At 36.5% G+C, this 19,310-nt stretch overlaps 1 protein-coding gene across 12 annotated transcripts in view; it reads left to right on the forward strand.

Annotated features, from left to right (window-relative positions):
* The window catches only part of COP1 (COP1 E3 ubiquitin ligase), a 236,663-nt gene that overhangs the window by 80,458 nt on the left and 136,895 nt on the right, over positions 1-19,310 (forward strand). For 9 of the 12 annotated variants that reach the window (XM_025285597.3, XM_025285591.3, XM_044942800.2 and 6 more), the window contains one exon: positions 11,305-11,362. The exons of the other annotated variants lie outside the window; for them this stretch is intronic. In XM_025285597.3, coding sequence (XP_025141382.1) covers positions 11,305-11,362 — 58 coding nt within the window. The remainder of the gene's footprint in view (positions 1-11,304; positions 11,363-19,310) is intronic. 12 annotated transcript variants of the gene reach the window in all.

Below are 19,310 nucleotides of genomic sequence, written 5' to 3' on the forward strand. Positions count from 1 at the left end.
TAACTCTATGCCTTACAGATTGGTCACTAATTTATTATATATTTTAAACAAGTCTTCTACATAAACCTAGAGGTTTCTTTTGTTTTAATTTTTTATATTTCTTCTTCTTATTTTTCCTTAAAAAAATTTTTTTTTTTCTTTTTCGAACCCTTGTGTTGAAGGCTGACTTTCAGCAGATCACAGCTAGGGAGCTGCTGTACTATATACGAAAGCCTGACCAAAGCAGGTCGTCTGTGGATGGTTTAGCACCAGGTTCCCCATGAACATGCGGTGTGTGACAAGTGAGGGGGCAGCAGCTTTTCCAGCTGCATCTGAAGAGTTTTTAACGTAACATTTCCGTTTATCCAGGAGGAGAATTCTACAATATAGAAAATTCTCCATACACAGCCTGACACTATTTTCCGTATCTCCAGTTAGATGGTTATGAACAGATCCTAAGAAATCTCTGCTGTACTTGGCGTTTATTGTCGTAATCACCAGTGTTTCTCATGATGTAGTCTGCATATAAGTTAAATAAGCAGGGTGACAATGTACAGCCTTGATGTACTCCTTTCCTGGTTTGGAACCAGTCTGTTGTTCCATGTCTAGTTCTGACTGTTCTGTCTTGATCTGCATACAGATTTTGCAGGTAAGGTGGTCTGGTATTCCCATCTCTTTCAAGAATTTTCCACAGTTTGTTGTGATTCACACAGTCAAAGGCTGTGGCGTTGTCAGTAAAGCAGAAGTAGATGTTTCTCTGGAACTCTCTTGCTTTTTTTATGATCCAACACATGTTGGCAATTTGATCTCTCGTTCCTCTGCCTTTTCTAAATCCAGCTTGAACATCTGAAACTTCATGGTTCGCGTACTGTTGAAGACTGGCTTGGAGGATTTTGAGCATTCCTTTGCTAGCATGTGAGATGAGTGCAATTGTGTGGTAGTTTGAACATTCTTAGGAATTGCCTTTCTTTGGGATTGGAATGAAACTGACCTTTTCCAGTCCTGTGGCCACTGCTGAGTTTCCCAAATGTGCTGGCATTGAGTGCAGCACTTTCACTGCATCATCTTTTAGGATTGGAAATAGCTCAGCTGGAATTCCATCACGTCCACTAGCTCTGTCTGTGGTGATGCTTCCTAAGGGCCACTAGTAGAGTAGGTATGTCAGGACTTTTAAAAAAAATCTTTGGCTTCTTGTTACAAACTAATTGCCACTGCTTGGTGAAGATACTCGCAGTTCTTTCTAGTTCTGAAAGCTGAGGTGTGAATAGGACAGATTTCCATGTGCTTGAGTATCAACCAAGACTCCTGTTTGACATGTAGTTTTTTGAACCATGCCCTTAAAATCTGATCATTAGGTCTGAGGTGAGTTCCAGAATTTCAAATGCTAGCCTGGAGGATTATACTTTAAAAGGTATGGTTAGTGGGCAGTGAATATGTCTGTATTACTGATATGTTTTAAAAATCTCTAAGTAAGATATGCTTATTTTCTTTTTCATAAAAGAAAGCTCTGTTGTCCAACACTGAATTTTTTTCTTTTTTTAATTTTTTAAAATTATCTTAAGCTTATTTCATCCTTGAGAAAGAGTAAAGATTTCTGTTTATTTTAGTGTCTACTTTGTTAGGTTACATATCTTTCTATAATGTCTCAAAAATGCCTCAAGTTATGTTCCTGGCTTGAGCGAACCAGAAAAGTTAAAAAATTGGAAGCAAATTGTTCTATTGGCATTCCCTATTGATTCTATTCATATTACTCTGATTAGAGCCTCTTGCTGATGGCCTTTTGCCTTTTCAGGTTAGAGTCATATAGGGAACTTTCCACCCCTTTGGTTATTATGGGTTTCCTTGATTCTGGGAGGTCCCTGATGGGAGAGGCTGGGAAAACCAAAGTATACATTGTAACAGTATCTTAGATGTAAGTATCACTGGAAACAAGGGGAGAATTTAATGTGCTGTCCCCATGTTCTGTTTCTGCATTACCTGTCTCTCCTGCCCCCAAGTTCCAGTGTATTTTCCCCATTCTCCAGATCCTCTACCCATGAATCTTTTGTTGCTGTTTCTGGACCGCTTCCTCTACTTTCTTTGCTTTTAAAACTTTTTTCTGAGATTATTTCAGAGAACTGGATTTTTGTAACACTAAGATTTGTGGCAACTATATCATCTGATAATTACAAATCTCTCCCCTATGAATTACAACTAAATTGTAATCTATTCCCACTCTTTGATAAGTGGTAATAGAATATAAAGAAATCAAATGCAGCACTTAGCCTAACAAACTGGAACTTTTGCTAGTTTCGTTGGAGGCAGATGGGTCTTGTCAGTCTTTTTCTTTTGAGCTTATTACACTGTTTTTGAAAAATTTCCAAAGAAGTTATTTACTTTCAAAGGCAGTAATGCACTAGATTCAGACCTAATCCATCTTTCAGAAATTTTCCTTCACATTTGCTTTTTACATCCGCAGCAGTAAGTTTCTCTCTGAGAAAGCTCTTGTAAGGAAAACTTTAAAGTGAATTTCCCCTTTGCTTTTCTTTTTAAACTTTAGCGATATTGTGGAATTACAGACCTTTTAAAAGGCAACATAATATTAGATTCATGCAGTCCTCCTATGCACTGTATAACTACAACTGTTTCTAACCATCTGCAATTAAAAGGGAACAGAGGCTGTTGGGGAAAGTTTTTCCTGTATATCTGAAATACTCTGATAACTTCTGTTCTTTGAAGAGTAAATTCAATCTCTGTTCCCTAAAGATTATAGATGTGCATTCTGGAGCCCACTGTTTTTTTATTATCTAACTACCCTTGTGTTCCTCAAGTAAATCCAAAGCTTGTATGATATATAGGTTTTCATAAGTTTTGGGGAGCCCTTTGAAGTCAGATGTCTTTCAGTATATAATGTTGTGTCTGTGCCAGTATACCCTCACCAGTTTTAGAAAGGTAACACAGTATGTATGCCATATATCACATATACTGATGGAGGAGGAATAGGCAGTTCCTTAAGCAAATTAAAATTTCCCCATTGAAACATACACGTTAACAGTGAGGTAAATGGTATGAAATGTATTCTGATCAGGTTTTCACTTCAAAAAGTAACACAAAGTATTTGATTTTCATAGTTCTGGGTTTTAGGAATTGAAGTTCTATGTAATCTTTTTAAGCCCAATATTTTAAAAAATCCAGACTATATATTGCTGAAAAGGCCATTGTAATCACCAGTGTTTGTTTATATAAAATCTGTTGTAAAATACCTTGTTGAAATTCTTAAAAATGCCATGAATGAGTAGTAGTAGTACTGCCTATTCTAATAATCCAAGACACTGTAGAAGAAAATATTTCATGTTAATTTTCAGTTGAATTTGCAGCAAAATCAGGAAATTATTTCTGCCCTAGAGGAGACTTGTACTTGCAAAAGTTGTAACTGTCAGAGTAGTAGAGCATATGTGTATTAGGTACTGTTTTATAATTTTAAGTATTATCTCATACAACCCTCAGAATAGATGCCATATATCCTTTTCCTTTGACAAATGAGGAAATTGAATCATAGAGATGAAGCATTTGTGCTGCATCACACAGTTATAGTAGCGTAATCAGTGTTCTAAAGCAGGCATCCTTACTCTAGAGCCTATAAAGCCTTGGGAGGTAAAAGGGTTTTAGAGATCATCGAGTTGATAATAAAGGTCAAAAAAGAAAATAAGTAGAAACTTACAGTTCAAAAATGACAGGGTAGTGAGTTTGCAAGAAGAGAAAACATGTTACTTTGGCAGTCTTTGGTGAGGATTCTGTAATTATACTGCCTGGGTTCAAATTTCAACTCCACACCTTATTAGCAGTTTGACCTTAGGCAAGTTTATTGTTAACTTCTGTACACTGCAGTTTTCTCATTAGTAAAATAAGGATAATAATACCTATCTTGACTAATACAATGTAATAGTACATTTAAAGAAATGAGAGATAACGCCTGACACATACTAAGCACTCAGTAGATGGTGGCACTCAGTAGATTAGTCATGTTGATTTTATGTGATTTGTCTGAATAGTTGTATCGAATGTAGGAGTATGTGAAATTAGAAAGGAAAACTCAAAAATGAAGAGCGATTTCTAGTATCTCCTAAGGTGCCTGAAAAATTAGGGCCGTGAAAATTTGCGTTGTTAGTAAATGGGATTTACCCTTAATTTGAAATTCAGTGCATCTGTGTTAAGTAACTGACAGAAGAACATTATTTTGAAGAAAGCAAGTTATTTAGCTTTTGATCTGTTTATAATACTAGGGATTACTGCGTTGGTAGAAAGGAAATAAAATAGTAACAGACTTTGCTATTGAAAAACATTAAAAACATATTCTGTTTTAATTAATCATTATTAAAATAAGTCAGATTATGTTCATGTTACATGTTGGTCAGTATGTGTTTGTTTTGAGAAAACAGATTCAATAATTTTACCAGGAATACTATACTGGAAAAGGAACAGGGTTTGGCTGTAGGCCATATTGTTTATTAAATGTAGAGTTTATTTTCTTCTGTCTTAAGTTTATACTAATGAAAAAACAAATTAGTGACAGCACTTAGTCTAATTTCATATGTGCATGCAGCTTTTTTTGTTTTTTTATTCATTCAATTTACTTATTTAAACATTTATTTAGTTTATTTTCTTTATGTTCACCCTTAAATGATCTTAATATACTTTATTTTGCTTACATATTAAAATTCTCTATAATTTAATTAGTTGATTTTGTACCTACTGGTAATTTAAATGTGAATCCTCCTTTTTCAAAAAAAGCTGTCTAAAACTAGTTACTTATTTTTGCCAAGGGTGAATCACTGTTTTCTCTTAGCTTCCTATTTATTATAGGTGTATCTTACATGTGAAATTGACTTAACAGTCTATCATTTTTTATTATTTAGATTTTTAAAAATTTCTTTTTTAAATTGAAGGACAATTGATTTGCAATGCTGTGTTAATTTCAGGTGTACAGCACAGTGATTCAGTTTCTATATACACACACATATATACACATCATCCATACATATACATATATACATAAATACATACATAAATGCATATACAGATGCTGTTTTCCAGATTCTTTTTCCTTACAGGTTATTACAAAATACAGAGTATAGTTCCCTGTACTTATATAGTAGGTCCTTGTTGCTTATCTGTTTTATATATAGTAGTGTGTATATGTTAATTCCCAAACTTGTAATTTATCCCTCTGCCCCATTTCCCCTTTGGCACCATAAATTTTTTTCTGTGTCTGTGAGCCTGTTTCTGTTTTGTATATAAGTTCATTTGTAACAGTATGTCTTTTAATTACAAAGTATATCCTTGCTTTTAGAAGCAAATGATTTTAAGTGAGAGTAGTTTTGTGACATCTGCTTGCATAACTGAATTTCCTTTGTAACTTGAATTAACAGCAGTTTAGTTTTCATATGTTTTTAGCTGAGCTCCTCCTTGTCATCAGCAAGAACTTTACATTTTTTTTATCATCTTATTTTCCTCATCATGAGTATTATTTCTGACCTGGTTTTAGTTCAGTTCAGTTCAGTCCTCAGCTGTGTCCGACTCTTAGTGACCCCATACACTGCAGCATGCCAGACTTTGCTGTCTATCACCAGCTCCCGGAGCTTGCTCAAATTCATGTCCATTGAATTGGTGATGCCATCCAACCATCTCATCCTCTGTCGTCCCCTTTTCCTCCTGACGTTAGTCTTTCCCAGCATCAAGGTTTTTTTCCAGTGAGTCATTTCTTTGCATTGGGTGGTCAAAGTATTGGAGCTTCAGCTTCAGCATCAGTCCTTCTAATGAATATTCAGAACTGATTTCTTTTAGGATTGACTGGTTTGATCTCCTTGCAGTCCAAGGGACTCTCAAGAGTCTTCTCCAATACCGCAGTTCAAAAGCATCAGTTCTTCAGCATTCAGCTTTCTTTATGGCCCAACTCTCATATCCATACAAGACTACTGAAAAAACTGTAACTGACTTTACGGACATTTGTTGGCAAAGTAATGTCTCTGCTTTTTAATATGCTGTCTAGGTTTGTCGTAGCTTTTCTTCCAAGGGGCAAGCATCTTTTAATTTCATGGCTGCAGTCACCATCTGCAGTGCGTTTGGAGATCAAGAAAATAAAATCTGTCACTGTTTCCATTGTTTCCCCATCTATTTGCCATAAAGTGAGGGACCGGATGCCATGATCTTTGTTTTTTGAATGTTGTGTTTTAAGCCAGGTTTTTCACTCTCCTCTTTCACTTTCACAAGAGGCTCTTTAGTTCTTCTTCGCTTTCTGCTGTAAGGGTGGTATCATCTGCATGTCTGAGGTTATTGATATTTCTCCCGACAGTCTTGATCCCAGCTTGTGCTTCATCCAGCCCTGCGTTTCTCATGATGTACTCTGCATATAAATTAAATAAGCAGGGTGACATTATACAGCCTTGACATACTACTTTCTCAATTTGGAACCAGTCTGTTGTTCCATTTCTGGTTCTAACTGTTGCTTCTAGACCTGTTCTGGTTCTAGCTGTTGCTCCTATCTAACTCCTTCTCAGGATTTAGATAAGGTGCTCTGGTATTCCCATCTCTTTAAGAATTTTCCACAGTTTGTCATGATCCTCACAGTCAAAGGCTTTAGTGTAGTCAATAAAGCAGAAGTAGATGTTTTTCTGGATTTCTCTTGCTTTTTCTATGTTCCAGTGGATGGTGGCAAATTGATCTCTGATTTCTCTACCTTTTCTAAATCCAGCTTGAACATCTGGAAGTTCTTGATTCAGGTACTGTTGTAGCCTAGCTTGAAGAATTTTGAGCATTACTTTGCTAGCGTGTGTTCAGTTCAGTTCAGCACTCAGTCGTGTCTGACTCTTTGCGACCCCATGAACCACAGCACACCAGGCCTCCCTGTCCATCACCAACTCCTGGAGTTCACTCAAACCCATGTCCATCCAGTCGGTGATGCCACCCAGCCATCTCATCCTCTGTCATCCCCTTCTCCTCCGCCCTCAATCTTGCCTAGCATCAGGGTCTTTTCAAATGAGTCAGCTCTTCACATCAGGTTGCCAAAGTATTGGAGTTTCAGCTTCAGCATCAGTCCTTCCATTGAACACCCAGGACTGACCTCCTTTAGAATGGACTGGTTGGATCTCCTTGCAGTCCAAGGGACTCTCAAGAGTCTCCTCCAACACCACAGTTCAAAAGCATCAGTTCTTCGGCACTCAGCTTTCTTTATAGTCCGACTCTCACATCCATACATGACCACTGGAAAAACCATAGCCTTGACTAGACAGACCTTTGTTGGCAAAGTAACGTCTCTGCTTTTTAATATGCTGTTTAGGTTGGTCATAACTTTCCTTCCAAGGAGTAAACGTCTTTTAATTTCATGGCTGCAGTGATTTTGAAGCCCAGAAAAGAAAGTCAGCCACTGTTCCACTGTTTCCCATCTATTTGCCATGAAGTGATGGGACTGGATGCCGTAATCTTAGTTTTCTTAATGTTGAGCTGTAAGCCAGCTTTTTCACTCTCCTCTTTCACTTTCATCAAGAGGCTCTTTAGTTCTTCTTCACTTTCTGTCAAAAGGGTGGTGTCATCTGCATATCTGAGGTTATTGATATTTCTCCCGGCAATCTTGATTCCAACTTGTGCTTCTTCCAGCACAGCGTTTCCCATGATGTACTCTGCATAGAAGTTAAATAAGCAGGGTGACAATATACAGCCTTGACGTACTCCTTTTCCTATTTGGAACCATTCTGTTGTTCCATGTCCAGTTCTAACTATTGCTTCCTGACCTGCATACAGATTTCTCAAGAGGCAGGTCAGGTGGTCTGGAATTCCCATCTCTTTCAGAATGTTCCACAGTTTATTGTGATCCACACAGTCAAAGGCTTTGGCATAGTCAATAAAGCAGAAATAGATGTTTTTCTGGAACTCTCCTGCTTTTTCCATGATCTAGCGGATGTTGGCATTTTGATCCCTGGTTCCTCTGCCTTTCCTAAAACCAGCTTCAACATCTGGAAGTTCACGGTTCATGTATTGCTGAAGCCTGGCTTGGAGAATTTTAAGCATTACTTTACTAGCATGTGAGATGAGTGCCATTGTGCGGTAGTTTGAGCATTCTTTGGCATTGCTTTTCTTTGGGATTAGAATGAAAACTGACCTTTTCCAGTCCTGTGGCCACTGCTGAGCTTTCCAAATTGCCTGGTATATTGAGTGCAGCACTTTCACAGCATCATCTTCCAGGATTTGAAATAGCTCAACTGGAATTCCATCACCTCCACTAGCTTTGTTCGTACTGATGCTTTCTAAGGCCCACTTAACTTCACATTCCAGGATGTCTGGCTCTAGGTCAGTGATCACACCATCGTGATTATCTGGGTCCTGAAGATCTTTTTTGTACAGTTCTTCTGTGTATTCTTGCCACCTCTTCTAATGTCTTCTGCTTTTGTTAGGTCCATACCATTTCTGTCCTTTATCGAGCCCATCTTTGCATGAAGTGTTCCCTTGGTATCTCTAATTTTCTTGAAGAGATATCTATTCTTTCCCATTCTGTTGTTTTCCTCTATTTCTTTGCATTGATCGCTCAGGAAGGCTTTCTTATCTCTCCTTTCTGTTCTTTGGAACTCTGCATTCAAATGGAATATCTTTTCTTTTCTCCTTTGCATTTCGCTTCTCTTCTTTTCACAGCTATTTGTAAGGCCTCCTCAGACAGCCGTTTTGCTTTTTTGCATTTATTTTCCATGGGGATGGTCTTGATCCCTGTCTCCTGTACAGTGTCACAAACCTCCATCCATAGTTCATCAAGCACTCTATCTATCAGATGTAGTCTCTTAAATCTATTTCTCACTTCCACTGTATAATCATAAGGGATTTGAAATCTTGTTGTTTTTATCACCATCTGTAGATTGTGGCTAACTCAGAGATAAGAAGTAGAAGAGCACCAGAATCAAGAGGAACCAGCCTGGTCAATGCTTTCTGTTATTGTCGTCTAATCACTTTTACTTTATATACACGTATACACAGACACATTTAAAAAGCAAAATTAAAGGGATTTATTTCTTCAGATCGCTTCTGTTGCAGTTGTGTATGCATTAATAAATTTTTCTTAGTGAATAAAGTTAAGATCTAATATAAACTAAATTTCAAATTCTGCAATGATTGTTACCAGCTTTTCACTTAAAACCTGTAATTTCAGTGCTTTCTGATCAGTACTGTTTTTTTCACTTTATTCATTTATTTTTGGCTGTGTTTGGTCTTCATTGCTCTGTGGGCTTTCCTCCACTTGCAGCGAGCGGGGGCTTCTCTCTAGTTGTGGTGCGTGGCCTCATTGCATGGCTTTTCTTGTTTCAGAGCATGGGCTCTAGGGCACGTGGATTTCAGTAGCTGTGGCACGTGGGCTCAGTCGTTGTGGTTCCTGGGCTCTAGAGCACAGGCTCAGTAGCTGTGGCACATGGACCTAGTTACTTCTTTGCTCCTGGATCAGGGATTGAACCCATGTCTCCTGCATTTGCAGGCAGATTCTTTATCTCTGAGACACCAGGGAAACCCTGATCAGTACTAGTTTTAGACATGTATTTGATATGTAGTGTTATTTCACTATGTACATTAAGATATCAGTATCATGTTCCAGCTTGCAATCAAAGAAGTCTGAATTACATTCCCATAAAATATTATCTAGAAAAAGTTCTGTTCTATCAACCTCTAAATGTGAAGCTTTATAATTTCATTAATGTTTATACAAATAGGGGATTGGGTTTCATTAGTGGAAGGAGCACAGATTTTAAATACCTGGCATCTCCTCATTTTTAGCCATATTAGTCCCTGTGTAGAGTATTCTGAAAATAGCATGTGATCTTGTCATATCAGTTCATGACCCTCTTCAAGGAAAGTAGGCATTGGTTATATTTCATCAGAAGAAATTAATTACCAGATCCTGTTAATTCTTTAAGTTATGGTGTAGATGCTTTGAGGGTCTTATAAATGAGTCTTATAGGAATGGTTAAGAACACAGCAAATTAGTGTCTATTATTATGTGTTGGAGTACTGTGAGAACAGTTCCTTCTGATTCATTAACTTTTTGAAAACATAAGTTTGTATGTTATTGACAGATTTTATTAATAGAATAAAATTTGTTGAATACCTACCATTTTTTGGCATTGTACTGAGGAATATTAATTCAATAAATCTTACACCTCTCTCAAATATCTTGCTCACTTAATAGATGGAGAAGGTAGAGGCCAGATAATATCAATAGCTGCCCAGAATCATTTAGCTGCTAACAGGTGAAATTCATACCCTCTCTGTATTCTTTAAGAGTGCCTCTTATATTATAACCTTTGTGATTATTGGACTAAAGTGAATAATGACTTTGTGTATTTATGTAAAGAGATACACTGAAATTAGTGCTCTCAATTGCTTAAATTTCATTAAGGTGGACAAATATAGACATTTCTATAGTAGAAATAGGGAAGAATTTTTAAAAATGTAGTAGCTGTTGATCTATCATTGTTGATGTATATGTTAATACCATTTTCAGATGTTAGTAGTCCACATAGGCTGATTTATTTAAAGATGGGAGGGGGAGAAGAGTGAAGTGAAAAGATGGATATGGTAAGGTAGAACTCCTAGGAAGAAAAGGTAGTCTGTACTTAAAAAGGGTTTACTAAGGTAAGTAGGAGAATGCACAGAGAATACAATCAAATAGAAACAACCAATAGAGAAAGCAAATTATGTTTGACCAGAGCAGAGGAAATTAGAATATAGATTTTGGGTTATAAAAGAAAGATTATTGGTATTCGACCATTTTTATTCCATTCCTTTGATAGTTTTCTTTCACATGAGATGATTATCATAGCATTTTAGAGCTTGAAGTGACGATAGAGCTAGTTCCTCCACTTATCTCATTTTGCAGATAAGGAAACTGAGTGATTATAAGCTGTTTGTCCAAGGGCGCATAGCTTTAGTGTCATGACACGATCTGTTCATCATAGCTTTTGATCACATACTTGTGCTTTTTTACAGTATTCTAAGTACTCTTTTCCTTAGAGTTCAAACAACTTAACTGAAAATGAAACAACTATCTGAAAATGAAGTTGTAGCAAATACTTCGATTGTGTATGCCTGTCTTGTGATTATTCCTTATTGACATTTTTTCAAGATGGGTATATTTAAGGTGGTGGGATGAAGGGGTAGATTGTTTATTTCCTAATTTTTTTATTTATGGAATATGTATTTGACTTATAAATTATTGACAAATATTGGATTTATATATGATATATTTTACATTTACTTTTTCTGTTGCTAAAGAGAATGTAAAAACTGAAATCACATTTTTTTTTCTTCATTTTGCAGTAGTATTATTGATTCCACAGAATACAGCCAACCTCCAGGTTTCAGTGGCAGTTCTCAGGTAAATGATGTATCTAACAATCTGTTCTAGTGGTGCCATAAACCTAATCACCTGAGTTGTAAAATCACAGATGAGTCCTATCCTAGAGACAGCTGTTTGGTGTGCTGTAGCATTGATTAGGGCTTGAATAGCTCTGGTGAATAATCAGCTGTATATCTGCTCATTACTGATTGAGTTAAAAAAATTTTTTTAGCATGCTAGTAACATTAGGCCTTGAGAGGAAGGAAATACTATATGAGCAAATTATGAGTAATCAGGACATTGTTTCTCTCGGAGATAAGAAAGTTACAATTTATTGATGAATTGCCTATTATTATGTTGAAACATGAAGCTTTTTTCTGGAGGGTAAACTACAGGCTTTATTAAAATCGACTCTGGCTTCTCCTTTTCTTTAATTAATTGTATGATTATTTTGATTTTTACTCTCTTCATCTCGGACTTGGGGATGCTGGTATTTTTCAAGTCTAATTTTGAGGCCAGGCTGTGTTTTTTTTTAACTTTTCACTTTGAAATAACTTCAGACTTAGAGAAAAGTTAGAAGAATGTTAAAAATAATTCCTTTACATTCTATATGCAGGTAATCCAGGTGTTCAGATTTGATCATATTTGCTTTATCATTCTCATTCTGTCTCTCTTTTACATATATGCACATACAATTTTTTCTTTGGATTGTTTAAGTAAGGTACAGACGTACTGTTCGTTTATGTACTTCAATTTGTGTCTCCTTAAAAACAAAAATATTGTCCTGTGTAATCACAAGATAATTTTAAAATTCAAGAAGTTAACGTTGGTATGCTTTATATAATTCCTATATCTTACTCAGATTTTATAAATTGTTCTTACAATTATCCTTTACCTCCTTTTTTTCATACAGGAAAAATAAGGCATTTAAGTAAGGCATGTCTTTTTGTATATTCATTTATGTGATAGTGCAGTTATTTTTATCAAAGTGGGAAGAAAATCTTTCATATCATACAGCTTTTATTTGTGTTTTCTTTTCTGACTGCTTAGATGACTGCCTCTATGCCTGTTATGATGAGATTGCATAACTCCTCTGCATATCCCGTGTTCTCTTCATTTGCATAACTCCTCTGCATATCCCGTGTTCTCTTCATTTGCGTGCTTGGATTTGGCAGGTTCATAGATTTGTTTGTATCTCTTCCTGAAGGGCCACAAATGCACTATATCGAGGTGTTTTTGTCAGACATAATGAGATATATCAGGAGAAAATTTTTTTAAGTTTTATTTATTTTATTTTTTGACTGTGGTGGGTCTTTGTTGCTGCACACAGGCTTTCTCTAGTTGTGGTGAGCAGGGGCTACTCTTCATTGCAGTGTATGGGCTTCTCATTCTCTCTCTCTCATTTTAATGTTTATTTGTTTGGCTGTGTCGGGTCTTCTTTGTGTCGTGTGGAGTCTTCTGTTGTGGTGCATGGATTTTCTAGTTGCAGTACGCAGACTTAGTTGCCAGCTGGCCTGTGGGTTCTTAGTCCCCAACCAGGGAGCGAACCCCTGTCTCCTGTGGTGCACAGATCCCTCTAGTTGCAGCGCATGGCCTTAGCTGCTGTGGCCTGTGGGCTCTTAGTTCCCCACCAAGGATGGAACCCGTGTCCCCTGCATTGCAAGGAGAATTCTTAACCACTGGACCACCAGGGAAGTCCCTCAGGAGAAATTTTTAAGAATTGAATGGAAACATTTTTAAGAACTTGAAGAGGGAAAGCAGAATCTGGAAACAGGCTTGGCACTCATAGCTGGGCCTTGATGTTCTCCTTTCAAACGTAATCTCACAGAACATCTGCATTGGACACAGTCACTCTGGGACTAGGAAGAAATGAAATAAAAATCAAGATCAGCTCATAAACTTACCTGAGCACATTTAAAAAATCACTATGCAAAATATGTAAAATACCAAACACACCTGTATCCTGACTAATACAGGCAGTTGCTGCATCTCTACTAATTATGGCTTTAATCTCACTGTAGTTTTCTGTTTGCCCAGGTATGATTCATTAAGATACCTGGTCACAGGATTTTCCCCCTTCTTGACAGTATCCAATCCAGAGCAAAGCCTTACTTCCTTGAACCCTCCCCCAAATCACTTAACATGAGCCTGTATCCTATAAGTAGTATGTAACATCTTCCTACCTTAACCCATAGTATGCTGTATTCTTCATTGCAATGAGCAGTAATAAAACTTGTTCAGCTACAGGTGTATTCCTATTGGTCTTTGGTTGCAGAGCTTTGACAAATTCTACATAGAGGAACAAGGAAAGCCTTTTTCCTATTGCCATTTATAGGACGTTGATTTGGAATTTCTAGCAAATTCCGTGAGTTAGAAATTATAGAAACTGAATCTAGGTGGGAAAAAAAAAACATTCAGAATAGTGTTTTTGTTTGTGTGTGGTTTTGTATGTTTTTTTTTTCATTTTTTTAATTTTTACTCTTTGCATGTAATAAAGGAGACTTAGTTTGAGATGGTGCAATAAGCCTGTGGTCTCTCCAACCTCCACCCACTAGAAATCCCATTGACGTATAGCTGTCCTCATACGGAAAACTTAAAAAGAATTTATAGACGATAAAAAGAATACTTAAGAAGTCTGCCTAACGTGAGTCACCATGTGCAGAGTAAAAGAGCACTTTTGGTGAAGTCGTCTGGGTCTCCCAGGAGACTCCAACCTTAGCATCTGCCGGAGGAGGGGGAAGTTGTTGAGGAAAACCTGCTAGGGCTTCTGGGACAGAACTAATATGACATATTGTGCCGAAGTCCTTACCCTTCGTTTCTAGGAATACTCTTTATAAAACACAGACTTAAAACAAATTGACATAAAAATAATTGAAAACAAAGGAGTAGATGAGGATAAGCCTGGCAAATGTAGGAATGGTAAGGAAAATGACAAAAACAACGGCAAAGTAAAGTACAGATCAAAATAGAACTCAAGGAAAAAATCATTAGAAGACAGATACATGTTTTCACATAATAAAACGTATAATCCCACAAGCTAGTAGTAATTTGTGTGACATAATATAAAGGATTGGTATTTATATAAAGCAAAACTTTATTAGAAATTTAAAAAAATTGATTAAAACTTAAACATGGTAGGAGATTTTAAAGTATACTCATCCCTCAGTATCTATGAGGGATTGGTTCCAGGAGCTGTGGCAGATGCCAGGGTTCAAAGATGCTTAGGTTCCTTACATGAATTGTGGTATAATTGCATACAACCTCTGCAGCACATCCTCCTGTATATTTTGTCATCTTTATGATTACTTATAATAACTAGTATAACATAAATGCTATGTAAAAAAAATTAAATACAATGTAAATACTATGTAAATAGTTGCCAGTGCAGCTGCAAATTCATTTTGCATTTTGGAATTTTCCAGAATTTCTTCCTTTGGTGGGGGTGGATATTTTCCGTCTGTGTTTGATTAAATTTGTATTGATAGAACCTGTGGATATGGAAGGCCTACTGTATAGCTCACTGCTACTGCTAAGTCACTTCAGTCGTGTCCGACTTGGTGCGACCCCACAGACGGCAGCCCACTAGGTTTCCCCATCCCTGGGATTCTCCAGGCAAGAACACTGGAGTGGGTTGCCATTTCCTTCTCCAGTGCATGAAAGTGAAAAGTGAAAGTGAAGTCGCTCAGTCGTGTCCAACTGTAGCGACCCCATGGACTGCAGCCTACCAAGCTCCTCCATCCATGGGATTTTCCAGGCAAAAGTACTGGAGTGGGGTGCCATTGCCTTCTCCGACTATATAGCTCAAGAAATAATTAAAGTAGTAATATTGGTATTTAGGTAACATTTATTTTCCACCTACTATGTATGCATTGCATGTACATTGCTCAGTGTGCTTTACAAGCATTAACTACTTTAATTCTTAGAACTTGAGATATGTACTATTATTATTATTTTCTATTTTACTAAGGAGGAAACTAGGGCGGAGAAGTTAAGATATTCTAACCCAGGCATTATGGCTTCAGGACCTGTGCTTTTAAATATTAACTTATAAAGCCAACAGTTTTGGCTTTTTTTTCCCAGTACTTTCTATTTACCAGACACTATGATGGGCTCGGGTTATTGAATAAAAACAAGGCAGACAAAAATTACTGCTGTAACCCAGCTTTCAGTCTGCTGCTGCTAAGTCACTTCAGTCGTGTCCAACTCTGTGCAACCCCATAAACGGCAGCCCACCAGGCTCCCCCGTCCCTGGGATTTTCCAGGCAAGAACACTGGAGTGGGTTGCCATTTCCTTCTATGCATGAAAGTGAAAAGTGAAAGTGAAGTCACTTAGTCGTGTCCCACTCTTCGCGACTCCATGGACTGCAGCCTACCAGGCTCTCCGTCCATGGGATTTTCGAGGCAAGAGTACTGGAGTGGGTTGCCATTGCCTTCTCCAGCTTTCAGTCTAGTTGGAGGTATACTAATAGTAATAAAGACAGATTATCTTTGACAAAGAGGAGGTAAGGGAGCAAGCTATGTGAGTATCTCTGGGCAGATCTAAGCTGAGTGAAAGAAAGGAAGTACGTAAGCCATGCACTAGAAGCCTGCCTGACATAGCCCAGATATCTGTTATGACTGGAGAGGAATGAGCAAGGGGGAGAAAAATAGAAATGAGGTAAGAAATGTAAATAACAGAGGCCACTTAGTGTGTAACCTTCTTAGTCATTATAAAGACTCTGGATTTTTTTTCTTTGGTTGAATGAGTCAAACTTAGCTTAATGGGTACTTGCCTCACTTTATACTTTGTATCAAGGGTTATGCATATTATTAGTAATCTTGGAGCATTGAGAAAACTGGATTGATTCTAAAACAAGATAAATTATACCATCTACATTCTCAGAATCAGAGCCTCCAGTAAACAGCTACTTTGACAATCTGGAAGAGAGTAAACCAGACTCCTCTGAATACCTTTGTGTCAAAGAGTATACAAATGTTGCTACAAACAACTTAAAAAACTCCTGTGTTGAAAATGTTATATATCAAAATTTATGAAATTTTGGTCAGAAGTATCCTAAAAATTATATTATTAAATGGATTCATTTTTAGATGAGAATAAAACGAAATGAACCAGGCATGAACTCAAGAAACTGGGAAAAACTTAAGATGGTAAATGTAGAGAGATTAAAAAAGGAAGATAATATATAAGATGTTTCAATATATAATTGAAATTGACTATTATAGTATTGAGTAGATTAAAAAACTTGGTGCTGTTGCATACTAATAAAAATAGAACTCTTAATAAATTGAACAATTTGAATAGACCAATAACCATAATTGGATGTGATTCCAATTAAAAAAAAAACAAACCTCAAGAATATTTTTTAAGGGTTTGTAGAGAGTGTGACCAACTGACTTTAAATGGTTATTTGTAGAATGAATGCTTCAGAAGCATATTACAAGGGCATTTACCCAACAGGTTACTTTAATGTATTCTAAGACTGCTCTAACAAATGGGGCACAATAAAAGTTTTAAATCTAACTGAAAGGTAATTAAGAGTTTACCCTATGGTGAAGGTGGTTATGCAGATCAGTGGTAAAAGGGAAGATTAAGTAAATGTTGCGATACCCAGGAAACCATTTGCTGGAAATTGGCTTTCTATTTTATCTCTTACTGTAAGAGTTCAGATCAGCTAAATAATGATTTAGATAATGATAGAACTGTTGAAATTAAGAAAGAGGCAGTGAATAAAGTACCACAAACAAAATTTTATACCCAAACTGGGAAAGGTATTATCAGTGTGATAGGCAAATGGTTTAATTGCTTCAAAATAAAAAAAGTTTCTTATATTGATTCCATGTTTTTGATGAAAGCACCAGCAGGCAAAAAGAAGATGAAGAACATGGGGACAAAGATAAATCCAAATGGCCCACTCACATGTAAAATAATACTCGACTGTGTGATTTGGTAGTGACAAACATAGAAATTTCTTATAAGAAATGATTCGAAGTACTATCTAAAAGTTATATACCAATATTATTTATACAAGCAAAAATTCTGGAAAAATAAATATGCCCAGTCGTAGTAGAATAGCTTCAGAGACTGGTACAGCTGTTGAGTATACTATTTTGCTACTCTTAAAAATAATGTTTATAGTTGAAATGGAATTGATAAAAAGTTAATATAGTGTAGGTGAAGCCAGAAGTAATTATTTTATACCCCTGAATTTTTATAATTGCCTATTTCTGCCTTAGAGTTTTTATATAACAGTGGCACCCCACTCCAGTACTCTTGCCTGGAAAATCCCATGGATGGAGGAGCCTGGTAGGCTGCAGTCCATGAGGTCGCTGGGAGTCGGACACGACTTAGTGACTTCACTTTGACTTTTCACTTTCATGCATTGGAGAAGGAGGTGGCAACCCACTCCAGTGTTCTTGCATGGAGAATCCCAGGGACGGGGGAGCCTGGTGGGCTGCCGCCTATGGGGTCGCACAGAGTCGGACACGACTGAAGGGACTTAGCAGCAGCAGCAACAGTACAATTAGTAAAAATCAGGAAGTTAATGTTAATATAATATCATTATCTGAGACAATGTATTTAAATTTCAGTGGGTTTGTCATTGATACTCTTTTATGACAAAAGGAAAATTTTCTTTGTCCAGAGTGAATCCAGAATCACTGGTTATATTTAGTTGTCATGTTTCTTTAATCTCCTCTAAATTGTTTTAGTTCCTCAGTTGTACATGAGGTTGACATTTTTGAAGTGTCAGTTATTAATTTTGTAGACCATTCCTCAGTATGATTTTGTCTGATATTTCCTTGTAACTGGATTCTGATTACCCATTTTTATCACAAATGCTACAGCCCCCGGTGTGGTATCCTTTGTTAGTCTGTCACATCTGTCACATCTGGATATGGTGTATCTGCTCAATTTTGTTGATGTTACCTCTGATCATTTGATTAAGGTGGTGCCTGCCAGATTTGTTTCCTATAAATTTACCATTTTTCTCCCATATGAGCATTTATTAATGAATCTTACTTGAAATAATAATAAATTTTTTTGCCCAAATGTTAAATTTTCATTTCTTTTCTACATTAATTTTTAAATTTTTTATTGAAGTATAATTTACAGTGTTTTTGTTTCAAGTGTATAGCAAAATGATTCATATATATGTATATATATATATTTGTATTATAGGTTATTTTGAATATTTTGAGCATAGTTCGTTGTGCTATACAGTATGTCCTTGTTGTTTGCCTTTTTTATGTACAGTAATGTGTATATGTTAATCCCAAACTTCTAATTTATCCGCCCCCCCACATCTATGCTGTCCTCTTTGGTAACTATAAGTTTGCTTTCTAGTCTGGGAGTCTGTTTCTGTTTTGTAAATATGTTCATTTGTGCCATTTTTTAAATTCCATATGTAAGTGATGTCATATGATATTTTTCTTTCTCTAATTTACTTTACTTAAAATAATCTCTTGATCCATCTATGTTGCTTCAAATTGCATTATTTCATTTTTTTTAATGCCTGAGTAATAATTCCTCATTTATTAGTTAGGATTTCAATTCTAAGAGAGATCTTTCCTTCCATCTCTTTGTTTATACGGTTATGGAATCATGGATTTAAAAGTTTTTCTGTTAATCATTTTGAAGCTCAGTCTGTTCCCTGTTTGGCTAGTTGGAATTCCCCCAAGCTGATCTTCAAGTTCTTATCATTTTTTAAGTACCTTCTTACATTCTTAGATAATAAGATGTACCAGTATCATCTTGTACTTATCTTGCTCCAGTTCTGTAATCAGCCATGTATCCAAGAAGTCCTGTTTTCTTTTAATGGAGAAGGATGCTTCAAAACAAAGACCTGGGTTTTAAGTATGCTCATTGCTCGTAGAGTGTCATTGCTTGTAGGCCTTCTCGGTCGACAGAGCTCGGAAGCACACTTACCTGTATATATAACATATTATATATTTATTAATTACATGTTAATTACCTTAAGTGTTTGATGAA

The sequence above is a fragment of the Bubalus bubalis genome, chromosome 5 (genome assembly GCF_019923935.1).
Source record: "Bubalus bubalis isolate 160015118507 breed Murrah chromosome 5, NDDB_SH_1, whole genome shotgun sequence".
NCBI lineage: Eukaryota > Metazoa > Chordata > Mammalia > Artiodactyla > Bovidae > Bubalus > Bubalus bubalis.